Here is a 27,721-nt window from a genome sequence, read left to right on the forward strand (position 1 = left end):
GGGATTTTTTTTTTTGGGGGGGGGTTGCATGCAGTCGTCACGTGACTGCCCAGTACTAATGATACATGCGCTTGTTCATCTGTGGCAACCGGGGCCAGACGTCTGTCAGGTCGGGAGGACAAGGGCAAGCGTGACGGAGTGACAAAAAGAACAGAAGCAGTAGCTCGGAGAAGCGAAAGTCAAGTGGAGTCGTCAGCGTTATAATTATTTCAGCTGTCCGTCGTCAAAGGGCAAGAAGCAGTTGAATTTTCCGGGTAATAGAAAGTAACGGCATAACAATGATGACCCAGGTGGAAACAACGGTGCTCTATAATAACGGCTACGAGGATGAGTATATGATGCAGGAAGATGAGTGGGACAGGGACATGCTACTGGACCCTGCATGGGAACAACAGCAGAGGAAAGTAAGTCCGATAAAACCCCTCAAAGTATTTAAACTTAATTACATTCTAGCTGATATTACGCACTGAGCGACATGAAGAAAACATAAACCTACGTAAGCATGGCACTTAGCATCACTTTAGAAGTTTATTTCTTTCATATTTAAAAAGATACACGAACAAATGCGTATGTTTGGCATTACTTTGAAAATAATTAACATTTAAAGTATTTAACTTTGAGATGAAAGTTTGGACTAAAAAAACCGTAGCATAAAAAGAGGCTCAACATCCGGTTGACAGCTTCAAAATAAAAGTGGTTGGCTAACTTGACGTTTCCATGACCATTGAACAGGTTTTTAACTTAATAAATGGAAAAACGGAACACTGACAGTTAAACAAAACTATTGTATTATAGACGTAATCTAAACGAGACATCTGTGTTTATTAGTAATTAGTTTCAATGTGACAAGCTAAATGGAGAAGTAGCGCCGACGCACTTCGTGTTGAACTACAACAGTACTCCAAATGTACTTTTGCACTATGCAAAATATAAGAAGGTGTAGGCCTATTTATGAAGATACTGCGCAACAAAAAAACAGTATTTTCGTTACAACCCAAGGAAGCATGTCGATTTGTCTATTTGGATGTAAGTTATGCATGAGCTTATAATCAAACAGAGATAGACATATATAAAACAATACATAGTACAACAGCTTCACGAAGAAAAAAGTCATTTTCCAGTTACACGTAGTTTTATTTAGAAGGAAACCATCACTCAACTTCCGGAATCCTTCTTTGTACGTATCGCTATCTTGACGCAGCCGCGGGCCTGGGATGGCAGGCTTGACGGACGGATGCGGTGGGTACCAGCTAACAATAGCTCTGCCTTCCAGCGGCTCTCTAGACTGCTGCCTCTCCACTGATACGCGCGGAATGCAAGCTGTCAACAGATGCTTCTAACACATGATGACGCTCTTGGGATTAGAATGGACGCTACATCTAATTTTAACCTCGGGACCAAAAGGCATTATAGTAGGGTTAATCCAGTGTCCTTGGTGCGGAATTCTTTTGTTTATAGAAACCATGCAGAAATATTGTACCAGCATCAGCTCCACTCAATATAGCCTCGGCCTCCCACACTGTCAGTTGGTTTTAGGGCTTTAAGAGTTGGCCTGGACCTTAAAATGCAGCACTTCGCACAACTGGGGACCATCAACTTCATGTGTATAACCTCCTGTGGCCTCAACGGGGATGACAAAAGTCTGTATTTTTAGTAGCACAAGGCAGTAACACCAGAATCATGACTCCAGTGTATATGCAAAGCTTAGTCTCCAGTGTTTCTTCCTTTTACTGGCTACAATGTGGTGCTACAGTTGCTCAGAAGAGAATGGTCCTGAAAACAGCTGTTCAAAAAGTACATAACTTTTTACTTGATGGTTACATACAATAACACTAGTGTCTCCCTTCCTGTCTGCATGTGTAAAAGACCATTGCTGGACATTTTCACTGAGCATTACTCTACCTTTTTGCACCAGTAGTTAAAACCTATAAATCCTATTCCAAACTTGATGATTGTGTGATACAATATGAAGCAATATGAAACAAATGATGCAGTATGACATGATACAATATAAAAAAAAAATGAACAGTGTGAAATGAGACGAATGCAATATAACACAGTATAATACAATCTAATTTCCCTTTAGGGGTGTTCTTCAGAGTAAAGCCATGGTGCAGTAGGTTTATAATAATTCCTTAAAGCAGCTCTTTAAGCTTGTCTTCACAAAATAATCTGATGATGCTTCTGAACATTTTGAATCTTTTACTTGGTACAGACAAGTTTATAAAGGACATTACTGAAGCTGTTGGAACTCATGAGCCAAGTTTGCACAAGTAGGGTGTCGTGTTACTGTAAGAGCAGGACTGTTATAAAAAATAATGTTAGGTAAATGGAAAGAAAGGGAATAGAATAATGGCTCTCTCATGAACTTAATAATAGATTTAACAATTTGTTGCATTTTTTTCATCCCCCTGGACACAGATGACTAGCCTCTGACCTAGTGAGGCTTCAAAGGCCCAAGCCACTTCTTAGAGAGGGTTGGTCCTCTCTGGGTGTGATTCACAATTAGGCCTATTTTTAGATGTCATCGTCACTGGTTAGTTGTGCTGGAAAGGAAGATGGGGTGGGGAGGCTTGGAAAGTGAGCAGCAGGGTTCATCAACTGTGCACGGCTGAGTCAAATTTGGGGGGCCAGGAGGCCACGTCTTTTAACAATGTGGGAAGAGGTTCAGTGCCACGTTAAGTGTGGAATATGATATTTATTGTTGAAAATCCTGTCACAATATATTTGTTTGCACAAGAAAGATTTTGGTAGAATTAGGGCTAGAAGAGATGCTAAATAACTTTATCATGTATTGCAGTTAAAGCATTGATATGCAGAAACTGCTGGATAAAGTGCAACTACAATTGTGTTAAAACTTAAAGTTGCTCATATAAAAAGTAAAAATTACTTAGTAGCTTTTGAATAGGTTAAACCAAATCATATTTGAGTATTTCCCTGTATTATCAAGCGTTATGGAGACAAATTTACAACGGTAGTTTCCCAGAGGAATCTCATTTCGACTGCTTGTATAAAATGAGATTCCTTAGGAGGGCCAGGCTCAGCCTTAAAGATAGGGTGAGGATCTCAGAGTAGAACCACTGCACCTTCATGTCGGCAGGAGCCAGTTGAGGTGGTTCTGGCATCTGATCAGGATACCTCCTGGGCGCCTTCCTGTGGAGGTCTTCTGGGCACGTTCTACTGGGAGGAGACCCAGGGGCAGACCCAGAACTCGCTGGAGGGATTATCCCATCTGGCCTGGGAGTGCCTTGGACTCCCTCAAGAGGAACTGGAAAGTGTTGCCGGGGAGAGGGACGTCTGTGTTGACTTGCTTCCTCTGCTGCCACTGCGACCCCAGGACAGGCGAAAGAAGATGGATGGATGGATGGATTTTCCCAGATGTGTCTAGTTCCAAAATAATGTTTAAGCAATAAGAAAAACGCAGAAGCAAAGCATAAAATTATTATCTGCTATCACTGTGAAGTGACAAATGTATTATGTGCACCATGGCCATTCACACAAGTATGAAAAAATACTCATGAGTTTGGCTGGAAGGAATTGGGCTGGAGAGCAGAGGGTCGCTGGTTTCGAGTCCCGGTGGGAGCAGAGCCTGACCCTGGCCTGGTAGCTGTAGAGGTTCCATCATGTCCTGAGCACTGTCCAAGTACCCTTGAGCAAGGCACTGAACCCCCCCAACAGCTCACGGCAGCGCTTAGCAATGAGCAGCAAGGCCATCACTGTATATGTGTGTAATATGTAAAAGCAACAAAACAGTGTAAACTATGAATTTCCCTTCAGGGATAAATGAAGTATGACTTTACTTTACTTTATAAAAGAGCAAAAATACTTTATACTACAGTTACTTGTATGCAACACAGTGTCTGTCAATCATATGTTTTATTCATTTTTTTAGCCTTTGGATGTTTTTAATTGTGGCAAGAGTTTAGGCTACATTTAGGCACATTGACAGATCTGTTCATTCATCCTGGTGGTATACCCTTCAAATGTTTTGGATTTCTGACTATGTTCCCATCCTGTATCCATTCCTGCCTGTCTTCATACCACAGCATAGTAACAAGTGTGACCTGGAAGAGCTGCATACATGACTGTGATAAAGCTGTCACCTTGCAGCTGTAACCAATCACATTCTAAGTGGCAAAGCAGTGACAAAGAGTGACGCGAAGGGAAAACTTGCTCTGCATCCACGTGACATTTCCGTTCATGTTGACATGGCGAGACGTTTTGACGTTTTTCCTCCTGGCCTCTTATCGTGAGGCACAGCAGAGCGGTCTAAATTTAACACCTTATATCGGTCGGAATGTGCTCTGTGGTCGGCTCCCAGCTTTCATCCATACAGTGTTGAGCGCCCGTGAACTCTGCTAGTCGCTATTGAAAGGCGATATAAAAATAGGAGAAGACAATGATCCTGTCTTAGCGTGATTTACAGTAATTCAGTGCTGCACATAGGGTTTGTTCTGATGGCTGTAAGCTTTGAAAGAAAGAAAAAGTTGCAGCTTGACACCAGTGGGTCATTGAAGGTTAATCTGAAAATGTAGCACTGATCAGAAAGGTCATCATTTATTTGGTTGACTCTAGCAGCGAAGACTTGTTAAGTTGTTAACTTTCTCAGTTTGTTAAGGTCTTCCACAGAGATAAATACCGTGTTTAAAGAATGTACAATGATTTAAAGCGTAACTTAAAGCACTTTACATGACTAAATCACTTTGTATTGGAAATGTATGAACATGTGTGTGGTGACAGTAAAAATATTACACCTTAACTGTCTGCTTTGGTTAACCTAATGGACAAGTAGTTTTTTTTTCAATATCAGTTGGCTTTATTGGCATGGAAAAAAACAGTTTCATTGCCTAAGCAATGTACAAATTTAGAATAATGATTATAAAAGCAGAAGAAAAGTATCGTAGTTGATAAAAAAAAATTTGGTTTGACTTTAATATAGAATTTTTTTTTTAGGTATGCAGAAAGTTCATTTTGTTGTGGTGATTTCGAAAGTGACCTTTTTCCAGCGTGCCGGTAGTCGAGTGGTTAAGGCGCATGCCATATACGCAGGCAACCCGGGTTCGAATCCAGCCCGTGGCACTATCTCCTGCATGTCTCTCCCCGCTCTCTCCCCTGTTTCCAACTCTATCCACTGTCCTATCAAATAAAGGCCAAAAATAAAATCTAAAAAAAGAAAGTGACCTTTTTCCCCAGCTAACAAACCTTGTGGCTCTGAATGAATCAGCTAGCTTACTGAATTTTCCAGCTGACTAAATTAATTATAAATTTTATGGATTGATCATAAGAGTAGGAGATATGTGTTTCTTCTAGGAGGTTAATCTTCACAGATTTTAAGAATTCTGTTTTAAAATGTAATGCCAAAATGTAAGGCACACTTCCTTGCTGCTTGCATTGAGTTAAAGTATTAGTTGTGTAACCTTACAAATTAATTTTACAAGCTAACTTGATTACATGTGCTAGCTTTTGTATTTTGACAAATTTCACTGGTTTAACTTATGAACAAAAAAATTTTTAAACTAAGGTGATTATGGTCAATCATGTTCTGTCCCCAGAACATCACTGTTCTGGTAGGTTCCTATGTAGATTGCAACTGTCTAGCAGGATGCTAGCTGCGCAGTGATTTTCTGCAATTTCTGCACATAACGTGTCCAACCTGTTTTGTACTACCAGAATGTACAAAACAGCTGGGTTTTTATAGTTGAAAGGGTTCATTCACATGAAGGTATTTGTAAGTGTATCATATATTAACTAGCATACATCTCCCTTTCCTGTCAGACATTCACAGCCTGGTGTAACTCTCATCTGAGGAAAGCTGGCACTCAGATCGAAAACATCGAGGAGGACTTCAGGAATGGACTTAAACTCATGCTGCTTCTAGAAGTTATTTCAGGTATGTATTTTTACTCAAGGACGACAGATCTTTTATAACTTTTTGTTTAGTTCTCACAATGAACTGTGACCATTAGGATTAAATGAACATTATATTCAATATTGGCTACAAGTTCCGCACAGTTGTTTGACTATATTTGATTTTTTTTAAAAACTTGATTCTATCTAGGACTTTTTTTTTTTTTTTTTTGCGGGGCAGCCATTGCAAAAACTCAACATAAACATCCGACTGTTTCAAATAATGCTCTGTTTGCAGGAGAAAGGTTACCCAAGCCAGACAGAGGGAAGATGCGGTTTCATAAGATTGCCAACGTCAACAAAGCACTGGACTTTATCACAAGCAAAGGAGTAAAACTAGTCTCTATTGGAGCTGAAGGTAAAAAATCCTTTGTGTATATTTTTGGAATGTTAAATATCCTGCACTGTCTCTTACGGCTGCACTGTAGCTCGAATACTGCAAGAAGGCTCACTGTGGTGCAATGCCTCACCTTATATGCACATTTGCACTAATAATTAATCTATTTACTGTTCTCGAATGCTGTCAGAAAGTTCACTGTGGTAAAATGCCTCGCCTCATATACATGTTTGCACTTAAAGTAAACTATCTTCTTCTAAATCATCTTAGCTTCAGCATGTAACTCACATCCTTGCATATTTTATAGATCTGATCTTGTCTAGTTAGCATTCTTGCACCTTTTGCACATCTTGTAACCATCAGTACACACAAACTTGTATATACTAGAAAAGAAAAATCTAACAAGAGCTTGCACAAATTTAAATCTTAATTTGTATTCATTTTCAGTTTTACTTATTTTTATATTTAATGTTTAATTCCTTACGTTGAGAGCAAGGCTAATCGGAGTCAAATTCCTTGAACAATAAAGCTGATTCTAATATTATAGGCTATAAGGTGTCTCATTAACCCACAGACATAAACAGTTATCAGGTTTTATTTTTCAGTCCCATAAAAATTGTTTGTAACAGATTGTTTTCCTTTCAGAGATTGTGGACGGTAACGTGAAGATGACCCTTGGAATGATATGGACTATCATCCTCCGTTTTGCCATTCAGGACATTTCTGTGGAAGGTGGAGCAATAAAATAAAAAATCTAAACTAAGTATTATATTTTCTCAAGGCATAGTGCCCACTGACTTTAGATTCAGGAGTACCATATAAAATGAAGACTAATACATAAAATGTTGATCTGTAGCACACAGTTTAAATTCACTATGCAACTTTATATTGTTTCCCATAGAAACATCTGCCAAGGAAGGCCTTCTTCTGTGGTGCCAGAGAAAGACTGCCCCCTACAGGAATGTCAATGTCCAAAACTTCCATGTCAGGTAACTGGTCAATACTACTCTCTAACATGCTCTTTTGGGTTGCAGTGATAGTCTCTGTGGTCAAAAGCTAATCTTCATGTCCTCTTATTTAATGCAGCTATTTCATAGTAAATAGAAAGGTGCAAAGTGTCAGCACACATTGAAAGTACTGTTTATTGAATGAACGGTTCATCTGATACCATAATGGGATATCTTCCTAAGATTAAGTTTGACTTTGCCCTGACATGTTGGTTCTCTCTGCTCATCGGCCGGTGTAGCTGGAAGGATGGCCTGGCCTTCTGCGCCCTGATTCATAGACACAGACCTGACCTCCTCGACTACTCTAAACTCAACAAGGTGTCGTGTGGTTTCACTTGTAACCAGGATGCCGTGTATATCACTAACAGAGTGATTTCCACAAAATTAACACCTCTGTCACAGAAGGACTATTAAGAAATAAATACAGAAAGATCAAGGCCATTTCAATGATGTACTGATTGATGAAAACCTAGTCTAAAGCTACACAGGATTTGGACTACAGCGATGTGCTCAAAGCAGATGTTTTTATAAGATATTTTAAGCTTTAAATAGTTTGTTTTGACTGTTCTTTTTCTGCTGCTCTTGAAAAATATGTGGCATTTTGTAGGATACACTGTTGTTTACATATGAATTATTCAGGTTAAGGGGAATGCTGCAATGTTTGATGTAGATAAGGTGTGTAATTTCACCACCGACTATAATGCTATGGATATTTCCTCTTCTCAGTAGAACATCATCCAGTTAGTCCCATCTCTTGCTTCATTTTTAGCATTAACCATAGCTTTTATTTGGATCACAATTTCATCATAAGTAGTGTGAAAAGACTGCTTCCTCAGTGTTTTAAGGTATCCCACTGTGCCTGTTACAACATTAAATTTCATGCTCTGGGTTTTTTGCCTTTCATGTATCAACAAAAAGTGATAAATACGCAAAGCCTTACATGTCCACTTTTAAACCATGACAAATGATCTCCAATTTGGAATATTCTCACCAGCATATGGGTGTGATTATGCGATTTCTGGGCAAAAAGAATCCCCGGCTCATTTAAATATTGTGGATTTAATAGATAGCCAGGATTGTCAGTGTTTTGTATAAACAGGTGAGGGCCTCAGTGAGCCATGATGCTTATCATTCAGGAGCAAGTGAAAGCTGGCAGCCTTCCTGTGATTGTAAGGCAACAATAATAGTCAAGAAACACACCCTCTTTTTTCTTGGGGAAGGTGCAAAGGCTAATTTGAGGCTTCTCTTCCCACCATTACTCATTATTAGGAGTGACTTTTCATTTGTTTTGGAAAACAGAAGCTCACTTTTCAGTATGTAGCTCCCTGGACTGACTTGGAGTTGACCCTGAATAGTCACAGAAACATGAGCCTAGTCCCTGCAGAGCTCAGGCTTAGCTTTGCTGCTTCTATTGTCACGTAGTGTTCCCCAAGTTAGAGATTCCAAGTCATAAAAGTCAGGAAGAAGTCAGCGAAATGGCCACGGTGAAAGTTAGCAAAGTTACATCAGTGCATGGATAATGTTGAGTTTCATAATTAGGAAAATAAATTCACTGTGGCTAAACTGGCCCTTTTCTCACTCAATATATTTGACACACATGTTCACACATCCAGTCACACCTCGACTCTTCAGCCAGGCTTCTGCTGCCAGGAGACAGATTCAGTGTGAGCCAGACAGCTGTTGAGTCTGGCTCCAGGTGAGCGCATTTGTTAAGCTCACTGTGATATGGCTGCTAAGACAGGTCTGGTTAGGGATGCACACACACAAACACACAAGCCCAGGCCTTGGGGTATCCTTCTATCCATCACTCCATACCGTCATCAATTTACCACCCTATTCATCCACATCTCGCTCCTGCACTGGATCTGCGAGCAGCTGGCCCTGTCATGTAGTGTCACTGCCTCCACCCCCACCACTCCTCTTCCTGCACCATTATGGAACAGAGGTCCAGAGATAGGGACAATAGCAGCAGCAGCAGCATGATAGCATGATCCCTTTACCCCTCTGTCCTCACTCACCTCACTGACTGTCCCATTAGCAGGGGAGGCTTCACTGTCAGCTGTTGGCTTCATGCGCCACTCCCACTCTGTTTGAACACTTGGTTTTCCCTATCAGACAAGCTTATTTCTTTGGTTTAACTTTGTTATTTTAAGAAATAAGACATCTTTTTAATAGAAGTATCATAACAAGTAACGTGCTAGTCATGGTCATGCAGTATATGATGCCTTTCAATACTTCATGGTGGTAGTCAGAAAACAGATTACATCCATGAAAATACTTTTTTTCTTATATTTGAGAGAACTTTAACAAATAACTCATTAAGACAAAATTCACCAAACAGATATTAGTACAAGGTCTGTGTACTATTGTTTTTTTTTGTTTGTTTCAGAAATAGATGTTAAAAAATTGGTCATTTGATTTTCCTTTTAATTATCAAAAGTTAAAAGTGAAATATGAAGCAATCTTCTTTTTCATTGTCAGATCTCAAAGAGCATAAGTTTAAAATAGGTTGATGTTCATTTTCTAGTCTGAAAAGAAAAAAAAATTAAAGCATTTTTTGATTAGAAAAAAGGACAAAAGAAACATGGACCCTACAACATGTCAAAATCACTTTAGGCTTTTGTTCAGCACCTCTCTGTAATATAAATGTAAAATTAGTGCTGTGGTGGAGTAGGTGATCATGGAGTTTGATGTGCCCACCATAGCATGGAGGTCAGCCTGGTGGCATTTTAAGTCCAGCATTGCTGTCCAGTGATGTAGAATTGTGTTTCTGTATTTAGGATGATCCTCTGGGAAACCTGAACCTGGCTTTCGACATAGCCGAGAAACACCTGGACATTCCCAAAATGCTGGATGCGGAAGGTAATGTTTTATGGAATAGATGTATCCTAATCCCTGCTTTCTCGTAAACTTCACTCTCAAATATTGCTTTTGTATTTGTGTTTATACTCTCCTGCATGTGGCTCAGGATATTTTGTCTATATTAGCCTTGAAATACGACTTGAAATAGACTTAGAATTGATCTGCAAGTTCCATCTTCTTTGAAAGTTGTTTCGTTTTTTTTTTTTTTTTTAATTGAGTGTACTTGTCTCTTATTGCAATAGATATAATCAACACCCCCAAGCCTGATGAGCGAGCGATCATGACCTACGTGTCCTGCTTTTATCATGCCTTTGCAGGAGCAGAGCAGGTATCACTGTTGAGTATTTCCTTAAACATTACAGTATCATGACTTTATGCTCCCTAATATCCACATGCATTTTAAACATAATGTCTGGAACATACTGTACATTTCACTGTAATTTCGGCATTTTGAAAAAAAAAACAGATTGATTGTTAGGATTATCATTAATATTAGAGGGATTAATAGGAGCTTGGACTGCTTGTGATACATTGCCCATGATTTTACCCTATTTTATTGCCTTTTTCCTCAGGCAGAAACAGCTGCCAACAGGATCTGCAAGGTGCTTGGAGTAAACCAGGAGAATGAGAAAATGATGGAGGAGTATGAGAGACTGGCCAGTGAGGTAAAGCTGTAATTCAACAATAAAGTATATGTATAGAGAGAGCTCTCTTCTCGCACAATGATGACACTCTGTGTAATAAGACCTTTGATATTTCAGGCAATAATTTTGCTAACTTTATAACCTTTGTGGATAATTTGTACAGTATAATTTACACATAACTTTGTCCTCTGCCTATTACATGATGAAAGAAGTTCAAAGTAGAAGTACAGACTCTTTCTCACCCACTCATGCACCCCTTTGCTGTAGTGAGCTAAGACCAGTGTGATGAAAAACATTACATTTCATCCTGTTATTCTTAAAACAGTGAGTATTTTCACCTTTTCATTTATTCTCATGTTGCCCTTGTGTTTTCAAGCTGCTGGAGTGGATCCGCCGGACCACCCCCTGGCTGGAGAACCGGACCCCAGAGAAGACCATGGCAGAGATGCAGAGGAAGCTGGAGGACTTCAGGGACTACAGACGCCAACACAAGCCCCCTAAAGTGCAGGAGAAGTGCCAGCTGGAAATTAACTTCAACACCCTGCAGACTAAGTTGCGCATCAGCAATCGCCCCGCCTTTATGCCCTCTGAGGGGAAGATGGTGTCTGTAAGTCACAAAATCCAATTTGTTCTCTTCTCAGTTAATGGTCTGCATGACAGGTCTTTTGAGTAAGGCTGCACCGATGAAATGGTTGACTTCAACCAACATTGGCCCTGCAGCACAGCAAAAACTCAAAACGAAGCAAATGCGTTTGTACAGTGTACAGAAAAAAACTAGCTCATTTGACATATTTTATGCCACAACCACCTGACAAGTCCAGATAAACATCTTATTTCAAGATATAAAAGTAAAATGAGAATAGTAATTAATTCTAATGAGTTATGAAATCTGCCAGGGAGAAAAATATACTTGTTAAGTGTCTTGGAAAGAGATGTACCATCTAAACTACTTGACTTACTTACTCATTCCATAATGCTTAACAAATATAATTTGTGTGCATCATTGGCAGACTTTTTATTGTAAGAGATCCAAGCGTTTTTGCTCTGTAGATCTTTAAATAAAATCTGAACTGGTTGGGTGTTTGTTATGTATAATGAGACATTTTTTGCCAAAAACTAGTCCAATAAACTTGCTTGAGGCTGACTACATCAGCCCCTGAGCTAATAATGCACGATGTCAGTAACCAATGTCTCTCTGTTGTTTCACATCAATTTAAAGTTGGCAGAGGAGGTCACAGTTGGACAAACTTAGTATGAGAGTACAACATTTACAGGAACAGTCCTTCTCTATTAGAGCTGCCTAGTTTAAGCACATAATTTGCGTTTTATTAGTTTTATTATCCTTTTCAGCACACTTTGGTTAAAGGTCACATACTATGCAAAATATACTTTTTCAGGCTTTTCTTGCAAAACTATGTGCCCTTGGCCCATCCACAATCCCCCCAAGAATCAGAAAAACCCTCCCCTCTCTTTCTCCACCTTTCAGAAAATGTGTGCTGAAACAAGCCGTTCTCAGATTTTCCTGTCATGATGTCATGTGGGGAGTTATGACTGCCCCCCAGGTTTGGTTGGCCCTCCCTGCTTGGAAGAACGTTCCGCCCTTTCTCTTGAGAGCCACATCTAATTCCTGAGAAGGGGCGGAGTCAGACAGCTCATTAACATTTAAAGCCACAGACACAGAAATAGCTCGTTCTGAGCGGGGCTGAAACAGAGAGTCTTTTAGACATGCAAAAATACAATACTGGAGTGTGTTTTCAGCAACAAAATTCACAGGCATGTTTTAGGGACCTCTGAGACCAATATAAACTTGTCTTAAAGGGGTAAAATAAGTGACCTTTAAGCCACTGCAGGATCTTCATGCAGCTACAGGGATTTAAAGTAAGTCCACCACTGATCCATACTGACTCATTTTACTTTAAAAACTCACAAAAAAGTCAATTACACTTAGTTTAAGACAGTAGAAAAATCCAAAATGAAACAAAAAACGTTTTAAATGCAAAACAGTGTAATTTTAAAATGTTATAAAAAGGATTTGATTAACTGTAATTACTGAAATTCTGAGATTCATTGTAATTAGAAACTGTAATGTTTTGACAACCCTACTCAGTAGGTATTGGACATTGAATTGAATTCTTTACAAAGGACTGAGGAGTAACAGATTGTGGATAGCTCAGTGGTTGACATAGCTGACTTTGTTACAGGAGATTGGGGGTTTGAATCCCAGTCAGGCTTCAATGAGTATCTACTGTGGGCTCTTGGGCAATATGTATGTCACTTTGGATAAAAGCATCAGCTAAGTGACATTGTATCATTTACAGCCAAACAACAGATAGTGGTTTGTTAAAACTTTCTGAAACTGACTGTTGTTACTTTGCATATTTAACTTTGTAGCCTAATTATGGATCAATCTAGGACTATAATTTCCTTCATACATCCTATGCCATCTTTTCTTATTTTATATCTATTTTTCTAATCCAAAACAAGTTAACTCAGAAAAACTAGATTGTTACTTTGTATTTTCACTGTGTATGCAGGACATAGCCAGTGCATGGCAGGGCCTGGAGCAGGCAGAGAAAGGCTATGAGGAATGGCTCCTTACAGAGATCCGCAGGCTGGAGAGGCTGGACCACCTTGCTGAAAAGTTTCGCCAAAAAGCCACCAATCATGAGAACTGGGCCAGTGGTCAGTTTAAGTTTTGCTTTTCTTTGTCTCTTTGTCCATAATATCTAATGTTTATCTGCTTATCTTGGTTAGGTGGCATATGGTTTATCTACAGGCATTTACATCCCTATTTTTATACTTAAGCATTTCCTTTAACCCTGTGGGTTTGTTTGGACTCATTCCCCCTGAGATATAATTGAAGATTTTTGACTCTGTCCAATATAATCAGCTCTAAGTTAATTCCAACATTACATTTTCTTCATCTGCACTGACCAAATAAGGTCTGTTGTTTGGATCTGACTTTCTAATCACCCAGCTGTTCCTCTCTCTGACTTCTAACCTCTCACTCTGTTTGCATATGTGTGATACTCAGGTAAAGAGCTCATGCTGTCCCAGAAGGACTACGAAACAGCCACCCTGACAGAAATAAGAGCATTGCTTCGAAAACATGAGGCCTTCGAGAGTGACTTGGCGGCCCACCAGGACAGAGTGGAGCAGATTGCAGCTATTGCTCAGGAATTGAAGTACGCTCTCCCTTTAGCAGACGTTTGCATTCATGTGCCACGGAGGCCCTGGAGTGGGTTTTTACTGCTGCCAAACACAATCACAGAGGGGAGGGAAGGCGAAAACTGTGAGAAATCAGCAAAGATGATCTTGATTTTCTCTGTCTTGTATATTTTATATTAATAGCCTTTTGGCTTTAGACAATGTTCAACCTACAGGTCTGATTGCCTGGATGGATTTTGTAATTCAAATAACAAATAACGTGTTATAGAGAATGTGAAAGAAGAATATGTATAAAATTATATATATGTATATATATATATATATATGTATATATATAAGTAACTAAACCATGACTGAAATGTGAGATTATTTTAAACCACTTTGTGAAAAACTTCCTGAAAATAACAGTCCCCTTCTTAAGTCTATCTCAGTAGAAAGGAGACGGCTGTGTCTTTCCTGGCCAGCAAAAATGTTCAATTAGTAGTCAGTGGCAAACACCTGTGTCAATTATAAACACCTGGCTGTTGTTACCTTCTCAGTCTGTGACTGGCCACAGAGCATTTCAAGTTTCTTACTTAACTTCTGTGCTGAGAGAAAGACTATATCATTTCAGCTGACAAGCAAAATGACTTCTCTGTTACATCCAAGGTTTGTTTCATTCATTCATTCATTCTTTCATTCTGTTTCCCTGTTTTTTCAGAATTTTGACCCGGTTTTGTTTCCTTTTTCAGTCAGTTGCTCCTGATTGCACTGTTAAGCTGGAATGTCCTCTGCTTTCCTCTTAAACCAGGTAAGGTTTTTTTAACTTTAAAATTCCTTCTTTTTAGAAATTTATCCTTGAAATGGCACTTAATTTAAAAACTAAACAATGTTTTTTGTGTAGTTTTTTTTTTAATAACCAGCTAAAAATTCTCAGTAGCTTTAAACAAACTCTGAAAGAACTTTTGCTCAAATATTATCATGTTTTCTTTGCTAACTCTACTTTTTTTTTTTTTTTTTTTTTTTTTTTTTTTGGTCCCACCTAGTCTGGAACCAGAAAAATCAGAATGTGGGGCATTACAACAATGTGCAGGCACCTCCTGGCCTTCACCTTAGCTCACCCCAATATGCTACTGCTCAGCCTTCCAGTGTGAACCACCCTGCAGTCTCCTACCTGCATGATCCCCAGCCAGTAATGGAAATGAGCCCTGGAACCTCCAATACAGCAAGCTCTTCTCCAAGCAATTACCATATGGTTTCATCAGGTGCTGCTCCAGGTTGGGGTCATTCTGGCCGTATTGCGGCTCAGCCCCTGCCTTACTATGGTCATGCAGCCCCTCAGCCTTTCCGCCAGGGAGGTGAACTTGACAACTACGGGGGAAGATTTGAGCATGGTAGCTCAGAACGGGAATCTGCAGCACTGAGCAGGCCTTCCACACCACTTTCAGAACCCCTCTACCAAGGTGGAGAGCTTGACAACTATGGGGGAAGATTTGAACACGGCGGTTCAGAGCGGGAAACCGAAGAGCTGAGCAGGCCTTCCACACCACTTTCAGGACCTGTGTACCAGGGTGGGGAGCTTGACAACTATGCAGGAAGCTTTGAACATGGAAGCTCAGAACGGGAATCTGAGGCACTGAGCAGGCTTTCTACACCAGTATCAGAATCCCTTTACCAAGGTGGTGAGCTAGACAACTACGGGGGAGGATTTGAGCACGGCAGTTCGGAACGGGAAACTGAGGAGCTGAGCAGTCTTGTCCCAACACATTCTGGACCTGTGTACCAGGGTGGGGAGCTGGACAACTACGCAGGAAGCTTTGAGCATGGCAGTTCAGAAAGAGAAACTGAGGAGCTGGGTGAGCTTCAGTTTCCTTCATCAGAATCTCTCTACCAAGGTGGTGAGCTCGACAACTACGCCGGCAGCTTCGAGCATGGTAGCTCAGAACGGGAAACGGAGGAGCTGAGTGACCTTGTACAGCCCCGCTCGAATTCTCTCTACCAGGGTGGGGAGCTGGACAACTATGCAGGAAGCTTCGAGCATGGTAGCTCAGAACGGGAAACGGAGGAGCTGAGTGATCTTGTACAGCCACGAGCAAATTCCCTCTACCAGGGTGGTGAGCTGGACGACTATGCAGGGAGCTTCGAGCATGGTAGCTCAGAACGGGAAACGGAGGAGGTGAGTGATCTTGTACAGCCACGAGCAAATTCCCTCTACCAGGGTGGTGAGCTGGACAACTATGCAGGGAGCTTCGAGCATGGTAGCTCAGAACGGGAAACGGAGGAGCTGAGTGATCTTCTACCGCCGCTCTCAAATTCCCTCTACCAGGGTGGCGAGCTGGACAACTACGCAGGGAGCTTCGAGCATGGTAGCTCAGAACAGGAAACTGAAGAGCTGAGTGATCTTTCCCCACCTGCTGCAGAATCCCTCTACCAGGGCGGTGAGTTGAGTCACTACGAAGCTGTGATGGAGCATGGAAATGAAGAGAGGGAAACTGAAGAACTAGGCCACATGAACTATCTCCCTTCTGCTCCAGTGCAACAAATGGCTGTGCAGTCAACTACCTCCTCCACCTCTGAAGAAGCCTCTGAGCATGAGTCTTCATCAGATCTGGGAGTGATCAGTCTGAACCACTTCTTCCTCTTCCTGAATGGCCAGCTTCCTCCTGGCACATACACTCAATCGAAGTCTAACTTCGAAGCAGGCAAAGACTACTTGGATGAAGTCCATTACCAGAGGTACCACTTGCCTGCTCCTCAGTTCCAAGTTGTGCAAGCTGAGCCGGCTAAAACTAAGGTGATACCTGATGAGCAGGTCTTGCAGAGGCCCCAGGATTACAGCAAAATTTAAGGAGGATGGACTTTGTGAACCAACTTGAATATTTGGGATCAGGCAATTCCAGCCATGCAGTTTTATTTCCTTTCAAGTTGCTGCTTCTGAAATTTGAATAAAATGTTAAAATGAGACAAAGGTACTGTGTTCTTTGTGGGTTGGGACATCTACTTTGTTCAGTTCCAAGATTATCCTTGTTTCATTAATTTATTTTTATTTAGTTTTTACTTCCAAATTTTAGTTTTAATTGGTTTACAGGACTGGGAAAGAAACTAACGTTCAAATGCACTATCTTTCACTTAGTTAAAATTTGCTGTTAAAATACAACTCTCTAAAATTACCACCACGAAATTAGATTTTGTCCCCAATTTTATTCATTTTCTTTTTTTTTTTTTTTTAAGTTGACTGAAAATTTACATTCCAGTTTAATCTTGTACAGTATTTTGGGAAAGGTGCCAAAGAACCTTCAAATTTCAGAAGGGTAAAAGTCTGGAGTCCTTAAAGACTACAATTTCATATTTTTTAAGGAGTGTTACATACTGTAAGGCTAATTTTGAAACGTGGTACTTGACTTGGGTTAGCAAAAAATGTGCTGTTACTCCTTGCCCTCTGTAATCAAGTCATGTACTTAAAGCAAAATGCAAATTTTAAATAGTGTTTCCTGTTAAGGGCCAGTAAGTCCAGCCACACAATGACCTTCTAGCTGGCATGAAGGTACGGTTGTGTTTATGCTTGAGTGGTGAAAGTACGTGTTATCCGGCACTACCTGGTCTGCTTACTGTGGTTGTTGGGGCTACTCTGTCAGAGGCACTATGACCTAGAGTCATAAATATCAAACGTGTTTGATATGATTTGGAGTCTGGGAGGCTATGATGTGACTTTAGCAGAAAAACAATCAATGTAGTGTGCGGCCAGGCCAGCCTAACTCGAATGTTTACATAATTATTTTGAACATGCGTTAATGAGCTGTTCAATTAACACCCAAGGCCTTTCTAAATGACTCCAGACATCACAACTGGAATTGTATACAACTTATCTCAGTCTTCGGTGGTAATGTAAGACTACTTTTAAACTTCTGATGATGGTCATACTATAACAGAGGGATTCATGTTTCCCAGTCTCAGTTTTGTTGCTTTATACCAGAAGTCTAGCTATTTTTAAAAAGGAACAGGACCCAGCGTTTGCCAGACCACACAAATCTCTCTTCCAGAACTGACCAAATATGTGGTAATTGCTCTTCTTTTCCAGTGAGCTGGATTATCATGATGTTGCTGGTGTGAACCAACGTTGCCAGAGCATCTGTGATTTGTGGGACAAGCTGGGAACCCTAACCCAGAAGAGGAGGGAGTCACTTGAGGTAGAGGCAACATTCAATTAATATGTGATTCTTCTTTAAGCTAGTGCGCTTTTAAAATCTTGTGGAGTAATTCTTTGCATTTGCTAGGCGCTCATGTGCCACTTGGATCATAGTAGATGTAGAATGAAGTTACACCCAACAGCAACTTAATCAAAATGTCAGTGTAAGCATATTTGAGTGTCTGTCAATGACATCTGAGCAGTGAAGACACAACTGATTAATGAGGAGAGATAATTGGATCCCCTTTTAAAATCCCTGACCCAGATAGGACAGTAACAGTGGAGGGGTGAAGGGGATAAAGGAGAAATAGATGTAAGCGTCCTGTATAGAAAATGACTGGCTTAACGCCCACCAGCCACTTCCTCTGATCTGCACTGGCCATTCCAGACCTGCAAATGTGTGAGGGCCTGGGAAAAGGGCCAAGGATTAAGTCTGAATGACAGTGACAGAAGTGTGCTTTCTGTCTATCTTCCCCCCCGCCCCCATTTTCCCCCTGCTGAAGCTGAGGGACTCTGACAGAAGTAATCAAGCCAAGGTGGGGGTGGGGGGGGGGTTAACAAGGCCATAACAATGTTTTGCACCCAGGGATTAGTCATTAAAACAGGTGATGGGAAGTTTGTTTTGGGATTTGTGTATGAGAAGACTCCTTCATAGTTCAAGGAAGCGAGTACTGTTAAGCTATAAGTTGGATGCTACAGACATTAAACAGATGTGTGATGTCTGGCTATCTTTGCAGCGTACAGAGAAGCTCCTGGAAACTATTGATCAGTTGTTCCTGGAGTTTGCCAAGAGGTCTGCTCCTTTCAACAACTGGATGGAAGGAGCCATGGAAGATCTTCAGGACATGTTTATAGTGCATACCACTGAGGAAGTCCAGGTAGGTTCCCTCACATTTCATCTGACTGTCATTCTATAGCTAAGAGGCCCTGTCAGGATTAACCCTGCTCTCAATATTCCTGTGATTCCTGGATTTATGATATTAAACTGTGAGTAGTGTTCATAGGTCTGTCAATTCTGAATGAGAAGAGCATAAACTGTTAGCTCTCCTGAGAGAAATTTAAATGTTAATAACATTTCAGGACTTCCTCGTTTCCCTTTCCAGAGTCTAATCGCAGCTCATGAGCAGTTCAAAGCGACCCTACCTGAGGCAGACGCAGAGAGACAGGCGATCCTGGGAATCCAAAATGAGGTGCAGAAAATTTCCCAGAGCTACGGGATCAAGGCCAACATTATCAACCCGTACAGCACCATCACAATTGAAGAGCTCCTCAACAAGTGGGAAAAGGTAGCTGGGCCCATATACTGTAGAAAAAAAAGTAATAAATTAAATAAAGGCTAACTTTTCATTCAAAACTATTACAAATTCTAAATCGAATTCAAAAATGTGTATCTGTTGTTTGGTCCCTTCTGCGGTACCGTAGAAACATGCAAAATGCAAAAATCCAAGATGATGGCATCCATGGAAGGGACCCTCCTTTTGCATGAATAAAAGGCTTATTCTGGGTTGATTTTCAGAAAGGACAATTTTATGTATTCAAGTGATTAAACACTAATTAAGATTCATAAATATGATGTTTCATTTTTGACAAGTTTGTTCTGCTAAATATTACACTCTGCACCTTTAAAATAAACACATATCTAGAATAGATTATTAAAGCCCAGCATGATAATGCCCCGCCTCCCCAACACTGAATACAAATAATTAACCCACTTTAAATGAAGCTTTTTTAACACACTTTCCACAAGGTGCTGTCAATATTAAAACCTCTCAGTTTTCTTAAGAAATTAAGACAAATCTTATGTTAGTATTAGTGCTCTGTCAGTTATTACTGATAGTCATGCCTAGGTACTCATGTACATTTTCAAGTATCATTCATATTCATAAGGATATTTTTCTAAATCTTTACTAATGGTTACTATTAAAAAATGCATTTTTTTTGATAAAATGTACACTACTGGGGCACTGTTAGCCTGCTGGTTATATCCCTGTGCCCAATGCACAGAGGCTCCTGTCCCAAAAGCAGGTGGTCTACCTTTAAATCCAGCCTGTGGCACCTGTCCTGCTTGCCATTTTCCACCCACTCTCTCCTGTTCCATGGTCTATTGCCTGTCCTGTCTCTCAACTAAAGAGAGGAAAGCCTCTTAATATACCTACAAAATGTATAATATCAGTATCTTATGAAAAAAAAAACAGTTTTGAGAAGCTTAATTTAATCAAATTTGTCTCACAAATTTAGTTTTTCCTTTCACATTTTTCCTGGTTAGTTGGTTCGTAACAGCTAGCTCTTCCATGTTAATCATGAACCCAAAATGCTGCTGCACATAGAAATCGTGATGGCTCTGATTTATGCAAACGGGGTTTCAAGTCTGCTCCTCAGAGCAAACTATTAAGACACTTTGGTGTCTTAGGCTCCACGATGGCATCGTTGTACATGCTGTGTCATAATATTTGTCATGCTATATGTGTCATTTATCAGTCTGTTGCAATATTTGCATGCAGTTTTTGTTTGATCTGTTTCCTCTCACCATGCATTTAAAACAAGATGCTGTCCACACCTCAAAATCTTCACTTGGTTACACCATGTCTGGCTGATACTCGTGCTTCAGCGTCTAACGTGAAATCAAGAGAAAACTATATAGCAACATCTGCTGGTTGGAAAAAGTGTTACAATGTGCCAAAATTTATTTAAATTGTACTTATTGTCATCTTTTTAAAATTTTACTTTTAGCTACTGTTATATCCATTAATTTCTGTTTTCAATAGGTCTCTTCTTCTTGAAATTACAAATCAGCTCTTCATGTGTATGTATGTCTGTGTGTGTTTGTGTGTACTAGGTTAAGAAGCTGGTTCCTCAGAGGGATGGTGCCCTCCAGGAGGAGATGGCCCGTCAACATGCCCATGAGCGGCTGAGACGACAGTTTGCTGCTCAGGCTAATCTCATTGGTCCCTGGATACAGACCAGGATGGAGGTCAGACATGCAGCCCTCATGGGAAATACAGCAGTTATCTCTATATAATCAAATGAAGTCTGAAAGTGGAAGATAATTACATTTAAATGCATTGTGTATAAGGGAGGTGACTTTCCTGATAATGATGGTAATTAAATAATACAAAGTTTTATTATATGCTTAGATTTTTTCTTTGTGCTCTTTTCTGACTGAAAGTACTTTTACTACAGGTAAACAGTGTCTTTCAGTACAGGTATCGTCTGATCTAAAATTCCAAAAATCAAGTTGAACGTGCTTAATGCCGACAGGAAATCGGGCGCTGCTCCCTGGAGATAGGAGGCACCCTGGAGGACCAGATGACCCAGCTGAAGCAAGTTGAGCATGTTATTGTCGCTTACAAGCCCAACATTGACAAGTTGGAGGGAGACCACCAGCTTATCCAAGAGTCACTGGTGTTTGATAACAAACACACCAACTACACCATGGAGGTATGGGAAAATTTGAATGTAACAAGAATTTGCCCATATATGAACAACATAAAGAACGTAAGATGAGATACTAGGTGAAGATCTTTATCTCATGTTTTCATAGGTATTTAGGCAAGGCAGGTTTAATATAAAGTGCCATTTATAATGTGGTTTTAAGTGGTTGTCAAGAGGATTAATTGAGGCATGATATATTTAAACATGACACACATATCTAGCATTCATTCCTCATTTTTTCTTTGTCAACAGCACATTCGTGTCGGGTGGGAGCTGCTCCTCACAACCATCGCCCGAACAATCAACGAGATTGAGACCCAGATCCTGACCCGAGATGCCAAGGGAATCAGCCAGCAGCAGATGAATGAGTTCAGATCATCTTTCAACCACTTTGACAGGGTACAGCTTGATACCTTTCCCATAACTGAGGCTTTTTTTCAGTCCATTTGAGTGACTGATCTCTGGACCTCTCTGTGGTAAAAAAAGCAGAGCGAGGGAATGGGTGTAGTCTTTTATTTAGAGATGGCAATGTGACCTACATGTCTTCTCTTTAGAGGACTTCTTAACAAACCCAGTAGCAGTGTGCAGCAGCTGACCCTACATTTGATCTCATGTTATTCCTGGTAGAGAGGATGTAGCAGACCTCCTTTAGCCATTGCAGATGACCACACATAATGCATTATCAACAGTAGCTGCTATTGTAACTACCTAAGGAGAGTAAGGCCTTATTTAGTTACATTTATGGGCTGTACTTTAGGCTTTTCACACTCACGAGAATAGTTTTTGTTCTGTGTAAACAACTTCCAAGTGTATGCAAGTAGAAGTGTGATTTTACAGTTCATGTTTCCCTAAGTTTGTAAGCTGTGATGTCTTCTTTTCAAATCAATTAATTTTCAGTTTCTTTAGTGTCTTATAGAAGGAGGAGAAAGACAAAGTGTTTCAAATTGAAAGCACATCTTCACAGAGCTGTTTTTTAAACTTAGCAGAGCTCAAATCATCTCTTTGTAAGAATGAGATTTGGGAACTGTTTTAACTGCTGACTTTATTTGCCTTTGTCAAAAGAAAAAAAATACTGCTATCAGGTTAAAGATACTGTGAGGATTTTTAAGTGATTATGAAATAGACTGAAAAAATTGAAGATGACTCTATATGAGCTGAAAATGATTAAAAAAAAAGAGAGGAGTAAAAAGCCCATGTTAATTTAAAGGCTTGTAACAAGTGCTGGGGGGGGGGTTAGCCCTTGGTGATATTAATTGTCAAGATTGACATTGAGTGATTTGTTTTACCAATAGAAACAATAATAATAATTTTAAAAGACATCAGAAAACACTGCTTGTACATACATGACCAAACCATTAAAGACAGAAAAAAAGCTTCTCAATCATACTGTGCTGTATGTATGCCTCTATTGTGCTGCAGTCTTCTTTCATCTTGTCTGACTCCACTCTTTTCCTTATGCCCTGCACACTGAACCTGAAATCTGGCCTCTGACTGTAGAAGAAAAATGGAGCCATGGAAACCGATGACTTTAGAGCCTGCCTCATCTCCATGGGTTATGACTTGGTAGGTAATCTAAAGGGGTTTCATGAATGGTGGTTTGTCCATTGTATAAAATTTATACATGCCATTAAAACTGGGGATGGAAACTGCAGGAATTTACAAAAACAATGCAACAAGACATGACACAATACAATACGATTCAGTACAATACAATAAGATACATGGCTGACATTAATGTGGCAGCACATAAATTTTGCAGTGATTGATACATTGCAGGACAGTCACATAAGAAAGTCATCCTATCTGATGGACTGCAAACATACACAATGCTCCTGCAAAGGTAAAGTGATACTATTAGTCTATCTGTTAACTGTTAGCCGTTTGGAGTCTGTTTCTCCTTTCATCATACTTTATCCTGTAACTCCCTTTTCACTCCTACCTTCAGTTTTTCTGGTTGTCTTCCTCTTCTTTTACCTTTCCTCTTTCTCTGACCATTTAACCTATGCTTATTTTACCAATTGTGTTAACTGTACCACCAATTTGGAGGAGCTCTGTTTTCATCAGGGGGGTTTGACATGAAAAATTCATGGCTGTATTAGCTAAATTCACTGGAAAAATAATTATTTTAAGCAAATGTCTCAGTCACAACAAGACTAAAGTAATATTTGCATGGGATTAGTATTACCTGTGGACCTCTGATCATTTAGGAATTACCCCCTGACCCTGTAGTGAGGTCTATAATGTACTCAGTTTTTCTAAAATTTCTAAAGGAAAACATGGAGGTGATACATGACAGCAGCAATAAAAACTAACAGTGAATTTTAATTTCCAAAGTTCATACAAAAATGCAATGTTGTGCACATCATATTCTGCAGGTGATCTTGTCTTCATGTGTCCTATACAAACTGTTAACCAGAGTTTACAATAGACAGTGTGTAGTAAGTGCTTTTTCCCTCTCCTTATATATATACAGTGCTTAACAAATTTATTAGACCACCCTAACCCTAACCAAAGTAAGGTTTATGCCACAGCTGCCCTAAATTAACAGTATTGGTAATTACCAAAATTATTTTTTATGTTTCTGCAATTGTTAATATACCAATATGTAGAAGCTCTTTAACCAAAATGATATTTTTAATGCTCAAATATAATTATTATTGTTATCCATGAATTTTCAAATTTACTGATTTACAAAAAAACTGAAAAAACAGTAAAGCACATTATTATTTCTTGATTAATATGTCAAATGATAGTTATTTACTTGCATTCCTGAACAGAAAAAAAAATAGTTTTAGTGGTTGAATGTTATGCTTGTTTAATTTCTGACTTCTCAGAGAAGCCCAGTGAGCCGGCTCAAATTTGGGTGAATTCAGTTTGAAATTCCTCATTCCTGTTCAAAATGGTAAAACGTGGAGAGCTCACTGAAAATGCAAGAGTCCGAATTAAAGTACTTCATGATGCTGGATGGTCTTTGAGACAAGTATGACAGGTGGTCTAATAAATTTGTTAAGCACTGCATATTTAAACATTATTTAGTTCTGTAGCAAGCTGTCCATCGCCAGTAAACTTGAGAACAATCTCCCCTAGCTCTTCCTTTATGCATTGAGCTCATGTAACCCCCAGTCACATGTGGGTATCTGCAGCTGATCAGACAGATAAGAAGAGTAAGAGGAAGAAAGTCGAGCATCCCTCCCATTAATGTATGCTAGAGCAAGATGTCTCATGTTGAATATGAACCTCTCCTGTCATTTTAAGCAGTTTCTATGCAGGTGATACTGTGGATAATATTCTGCACTCTTTAAGTTTGGGATTGTTACGAATGCATAACGACCCTTCTTAAGCAAATCAACTGTTGTAGTGTAATCACAGAATGTTAAGAGACACATTTCAAATGAAAAATTGTTTTGCATGAAATGCAGGGATAAATAGTACAGATATAATTGTTAAGAGAAGCTGTAGAAGGCAGCGCTGTGCGTATTAGAGCATTAGTGCGCGCACCTACATTTGGACAGTTGAGTTTAATTAATAAGTAAAAGTAAGTCCTTTTTGGACACAAGATGGAATTAAAAAAGAACAGCAATCATATATGTGGCAAAACTTTGTCAACAATGTCCTGCATAGGCTGTATATTTTTCATTCAGAAAAGAAGCAGTTAAAGCCGCACGAACTGTAGAACATGATTACCACTCTGAATTACTGAGATGCCAGTTTGCACAGGATTAGAATTACCTATGGAACTCTGTGTGCACTAAGATGTGGTAGGTAATTTGCCCTGCAATTTTTACTCTACAAATTACAGACATGGTCAATTGAATGGGATTAACAAAATAGACGTCCTGTGCAATAATTACAAATTACCAGAGGTCCCTAGGTAATACCAGTTCTGCACAACAGGGCTTAAGTTTGCAAAGCCTATTATATGTAAAATTTTAATTCAGTTAAGGGAAACCCATAACCTCCTTATTTACCACACTACTGTCTTGCCTTGAATTGACTCAAAACACGCCCATTATCATTACATTAGGACGGCAAATGCTTGCAACACTTTAAAAACACACAGAGATACACACAAAATATGCTAGGCAAACAAAAATTTAAACTGTCAATACTTTTTAAGACCCCCACCATATTGAAAACTAGAATGGCTGTCTGAGGCGGCAGACCCACGCCTAAGCAGCGCCACCGAGGAACTCACGCTCCCATTGGTGTTCAAAATTTGAAGTGCGAGAAAAACCGAACGGGTGAGCAGATCATCCCCAAAATCTAATCGATTCTTCCCTGTCACTATCCCAATATTCCCTGAAAGTTTGGTGAAGATCCGACTTGCCGTTCTCGAGTTAACTTGTACACATACAAACAAACAAAGAAACGAACAAACAAAGATACGGAACCCTTTACATAACCCCCTGCTGATTTCATCGGCGTGGGTAATAACATGCTCTGAAGGGGCTCATGTCTAATAGAGTGGAGCCAAGCTCTGCCCTGGATCCCCCATAGTTCACACCCTGATTTTACCCTCATTTACATCATACTGTTAGCCAGCATGACAAGTCATGAAGTAGTGAGACTGTTGTCAAAACTGACTTGGAAATCTAATAAGGGCACCACAGATTACCATACCACAGGAGTTAGGACAATGATAGGGCCTTCTTAAGCCTGTGTCCCGCAACCTCTAATACCAACTGTTCTTATTCTCCATCCATGTAACTCTTAGGGGGAGGTGGAGTTTGCCCGTATAATGATGCTTGTGGACCCCAGTGCAACTGGTAGTGTCTCTTTCCAGTCTTTTATTGACTTTATGACCAGAGAGACTGCAGATACGGACACTGCAGAGCAGGTTGTGGCGTCCTTCCGAATCCTGGCAACTGACAAGGTATCTGTTTGTGTTTGTTTGTTTTTACTGGCTTACTGGCATATTTGAAGATTTTCTTTGCCAACACTAATCTTCTCTATTCCAGGCATTTCCAGGCATGGCACTATGTGTGCCATGCTGATTTATGGTTTACAGAGACTGTTGTTAGTGAGTTTAAAATAGAAATGGGGGTATGAGCATGAATCTATTGGTAATCGTGTAAGTAACTCATATTTTCTACCCATCATCACAGCCCTACATTCTGGTGGATGAGCTGAGGAGGGAACTTCCACCAGAACAAGCAGAGTACTGCATCACAAGGATGCCACCTTACACTGGCCCTGGAGCCCCACCTGGGGCACTAGACTACACCGCCTTCTCCACCGCCCTCTACGGAGAGAGCGACCTTTAACTGACTAGACTTGCCAACTTCATTTACTGATAGTTTATGTAACCATCCCATCCCCCAATCTACATTTTATCTCCTTATCATTTTAAGGAATCTTTAAAACAATTGGATCAAAAAGAAATGCGTTAGAAACATACTAAATATATATTTTTTGTTTTTTAGTGTTCTGGAACATTAACTGTCCACTTTCATGCTGAGCACAGTCATGTCATGTGTCTTGGTACTTGTCTTGTTTCCCCTTGGAAGGAAATGCCCCCCAGACAAGTAAAGGTTACCATTTTCAAATGATTTGTGAGCAACAGTTCATTTTATATTTATCTTGTGTGTTATATTTGTGCAGAAAAAAAGGGCTCTATGGCAAAGGAAAGACTAGATGAAAATTATAGTTCACCAAAAGTGAAAAAGTTCAATTAAACTTAAAAGGCAACTTTTACTGCAAAAATTGAACTATGTCTTGGGAAATACTTCTAACTTAAAGCAAAAGATATGTTCTCAGTTTTGGTGAAAGCTTTGATTTGCTGTATTTTGGTTGGAAAATGAAGCTACTCAGGCAGTGCTGTCACCTCGAAGAAATTTGCAGGATTTGTTATCAGATTAATCAGTGAGTAACACTGTACTTGTGGGCAAATGGATAATTCAATAAAGTGCTTTGACTTGTTTCAACTTTTGATCCTTGGTGAATTATTGCTCAAACTGTTACCTTCATTTGTGGGTTGTCTCCTTTTTAAATACTTACTGCAGTTCTTATACACTAGAAAATTATTTTAAGATTGAATAAAGTGGGAGAAAAATATTGCTACTACTGCTAATACTGATACTAATTTACTCTTAATGCTACTTTTTCCTTTACTACATTTTAGAGGCCATAAAACTACTTTTCACCCAACATTTATTTGAAAACATAGAACTCTTTGGTTATAACAAAATCAATTTTTTTT

General features: G+C 39.7%; 2 protein-coding genes across 4 annotated transcripts; both read left to right on the forward strand.

The window, feature by feature from the left end:
- The first annotated feature begins 105 nt into the window (after positions 1–105).
- On the forward strand, positions 106–27,446 carry actn2b (actinin, alpha 2b). 3 transcript variants are annotated; one of them, XM_041789541.1, is made up of 21 exons: positions 106–404; positions 5,776–5,890; positions 6,146–6,265; positions 6,890–6,976; positions 7,146–7,233; positions 7,491–7,569; positions 10,032–10,113; positions 10,356–10,441; positions 10,686–10,778; positions 11,134–11,364; positions 13,292–13,439; positions 13,792–13,942; positions 17,983–18,091; positions 18,828–18,968; positions 19,194–19,376; positions 20,927–21,061; positions 21,349–21,528; positions 21,775–21,921; positions 23,020–23,085; positions 26,237–26,395; positions 26,628–27,446. In XM_041789541.1, the coding sequence occupies exons 1-21, from the start codon at positions 279–281 to the stop codon at positions 26,784–26,786; spliced, it is 2,685 nt and encodes an 894-aa protein (XP_041645475.1). In that variant the 5' UTR covers positions 106–278; the 3' UTR covers positions 26,787–27,446. The 3 variants fall into 3 exon arrangements, with proteins under 3 accessions (XP_041645475.1, XP_041645477.1, XP_041645476.1); XM_041789542.1 differs by lacking the exons at positions 106–404; positions 5,776–5,890 and having other exon boundaries at positions 6,177–6,265; positions 6,892–6,976; XM_041789543.1 differs by lacking the exons at positions 106–404; positions 5,776–5,890; positions 7,491–7,569 and having other exon boundaries at positions 6,147–6,265.
- LOC121511045 (ABC transporter F family member 4-like) lies at positions 14,455–16,866 on the forward strand. The gene is made up of 3 exons (XM_041789544.1): positions 14,455–14,573; positions 14,657–14,715; positions 14,951–16,866. Exons 1-3 carry the CDS (start codon positions 14,551–14,553, stop codon positions 16,750–16,752), a joined length of 1,884 nt encoding a protein of 627 aa, XP_041645478.1. The 5' UTR covers positions 14,455–14,550; the 3' UTR covers positions 16,753–16,866.
- Positions 27,447–27,721: the final 275 nt, after the last annotated feature.

Source organism: Cheilinus undulatus, linkage group 6, assembly GCF_018320785.1.
Source record: "Cheilinus undulatus linkage group 6, ASM1832078v1, whole genome shotgun sequence".
NCBI classification, from domain to species: domain Eukaryota; kingdom Metazoa; phylum Chordata; class Actinopteri; order Labriformes; family Labridae; genus Cheilinus; species Cheilinus undulatus.

Bases quoted from the DNA above. Each gene is read 5' to 3' on its own strand.
- LOC121511045 (XM_041789544.1), top strand. From the start codon at position 14,551: ATGACTTCTCTGTTACATCCAAG. The intron at 14,574-14,656 runs GTTTGTTTCATT...TTCCTTTTTCAG, and splicing joins ACTTCTCTGTTACATCCAAG to TCAGTTGCTCCTGATTGCAC. The intron at 14,716-14,950 runs GTAAGGTTTTTT...GGTCCCACCTAG, and splicing joins CTGCTTTCCTCTTAAACCAG to TCTGGAACCAGAAAAATCAG.
- actn2b (XM_041789541.1), top strand. From the start codon at position 279: ATGATGACCCAGGTGGAAACAACGGTGCTCTATAATAACGGCTACGAG. The intron at 7,234-7,490 runs GTAACTGGTCAA...CGGCCGGTGTAG, and splicing joins GTCCAAAACTTCCATGTCAG to CTGGAAGGATGGCCTGGCCT. The intron at 18,969-19,193 runs GTAGGTTCCCTC...TTCCCTTTCCAG, and splicing joins ATACCACTGAGGAAGTCCAG to AGTCTAATCGCAGCTCATGA.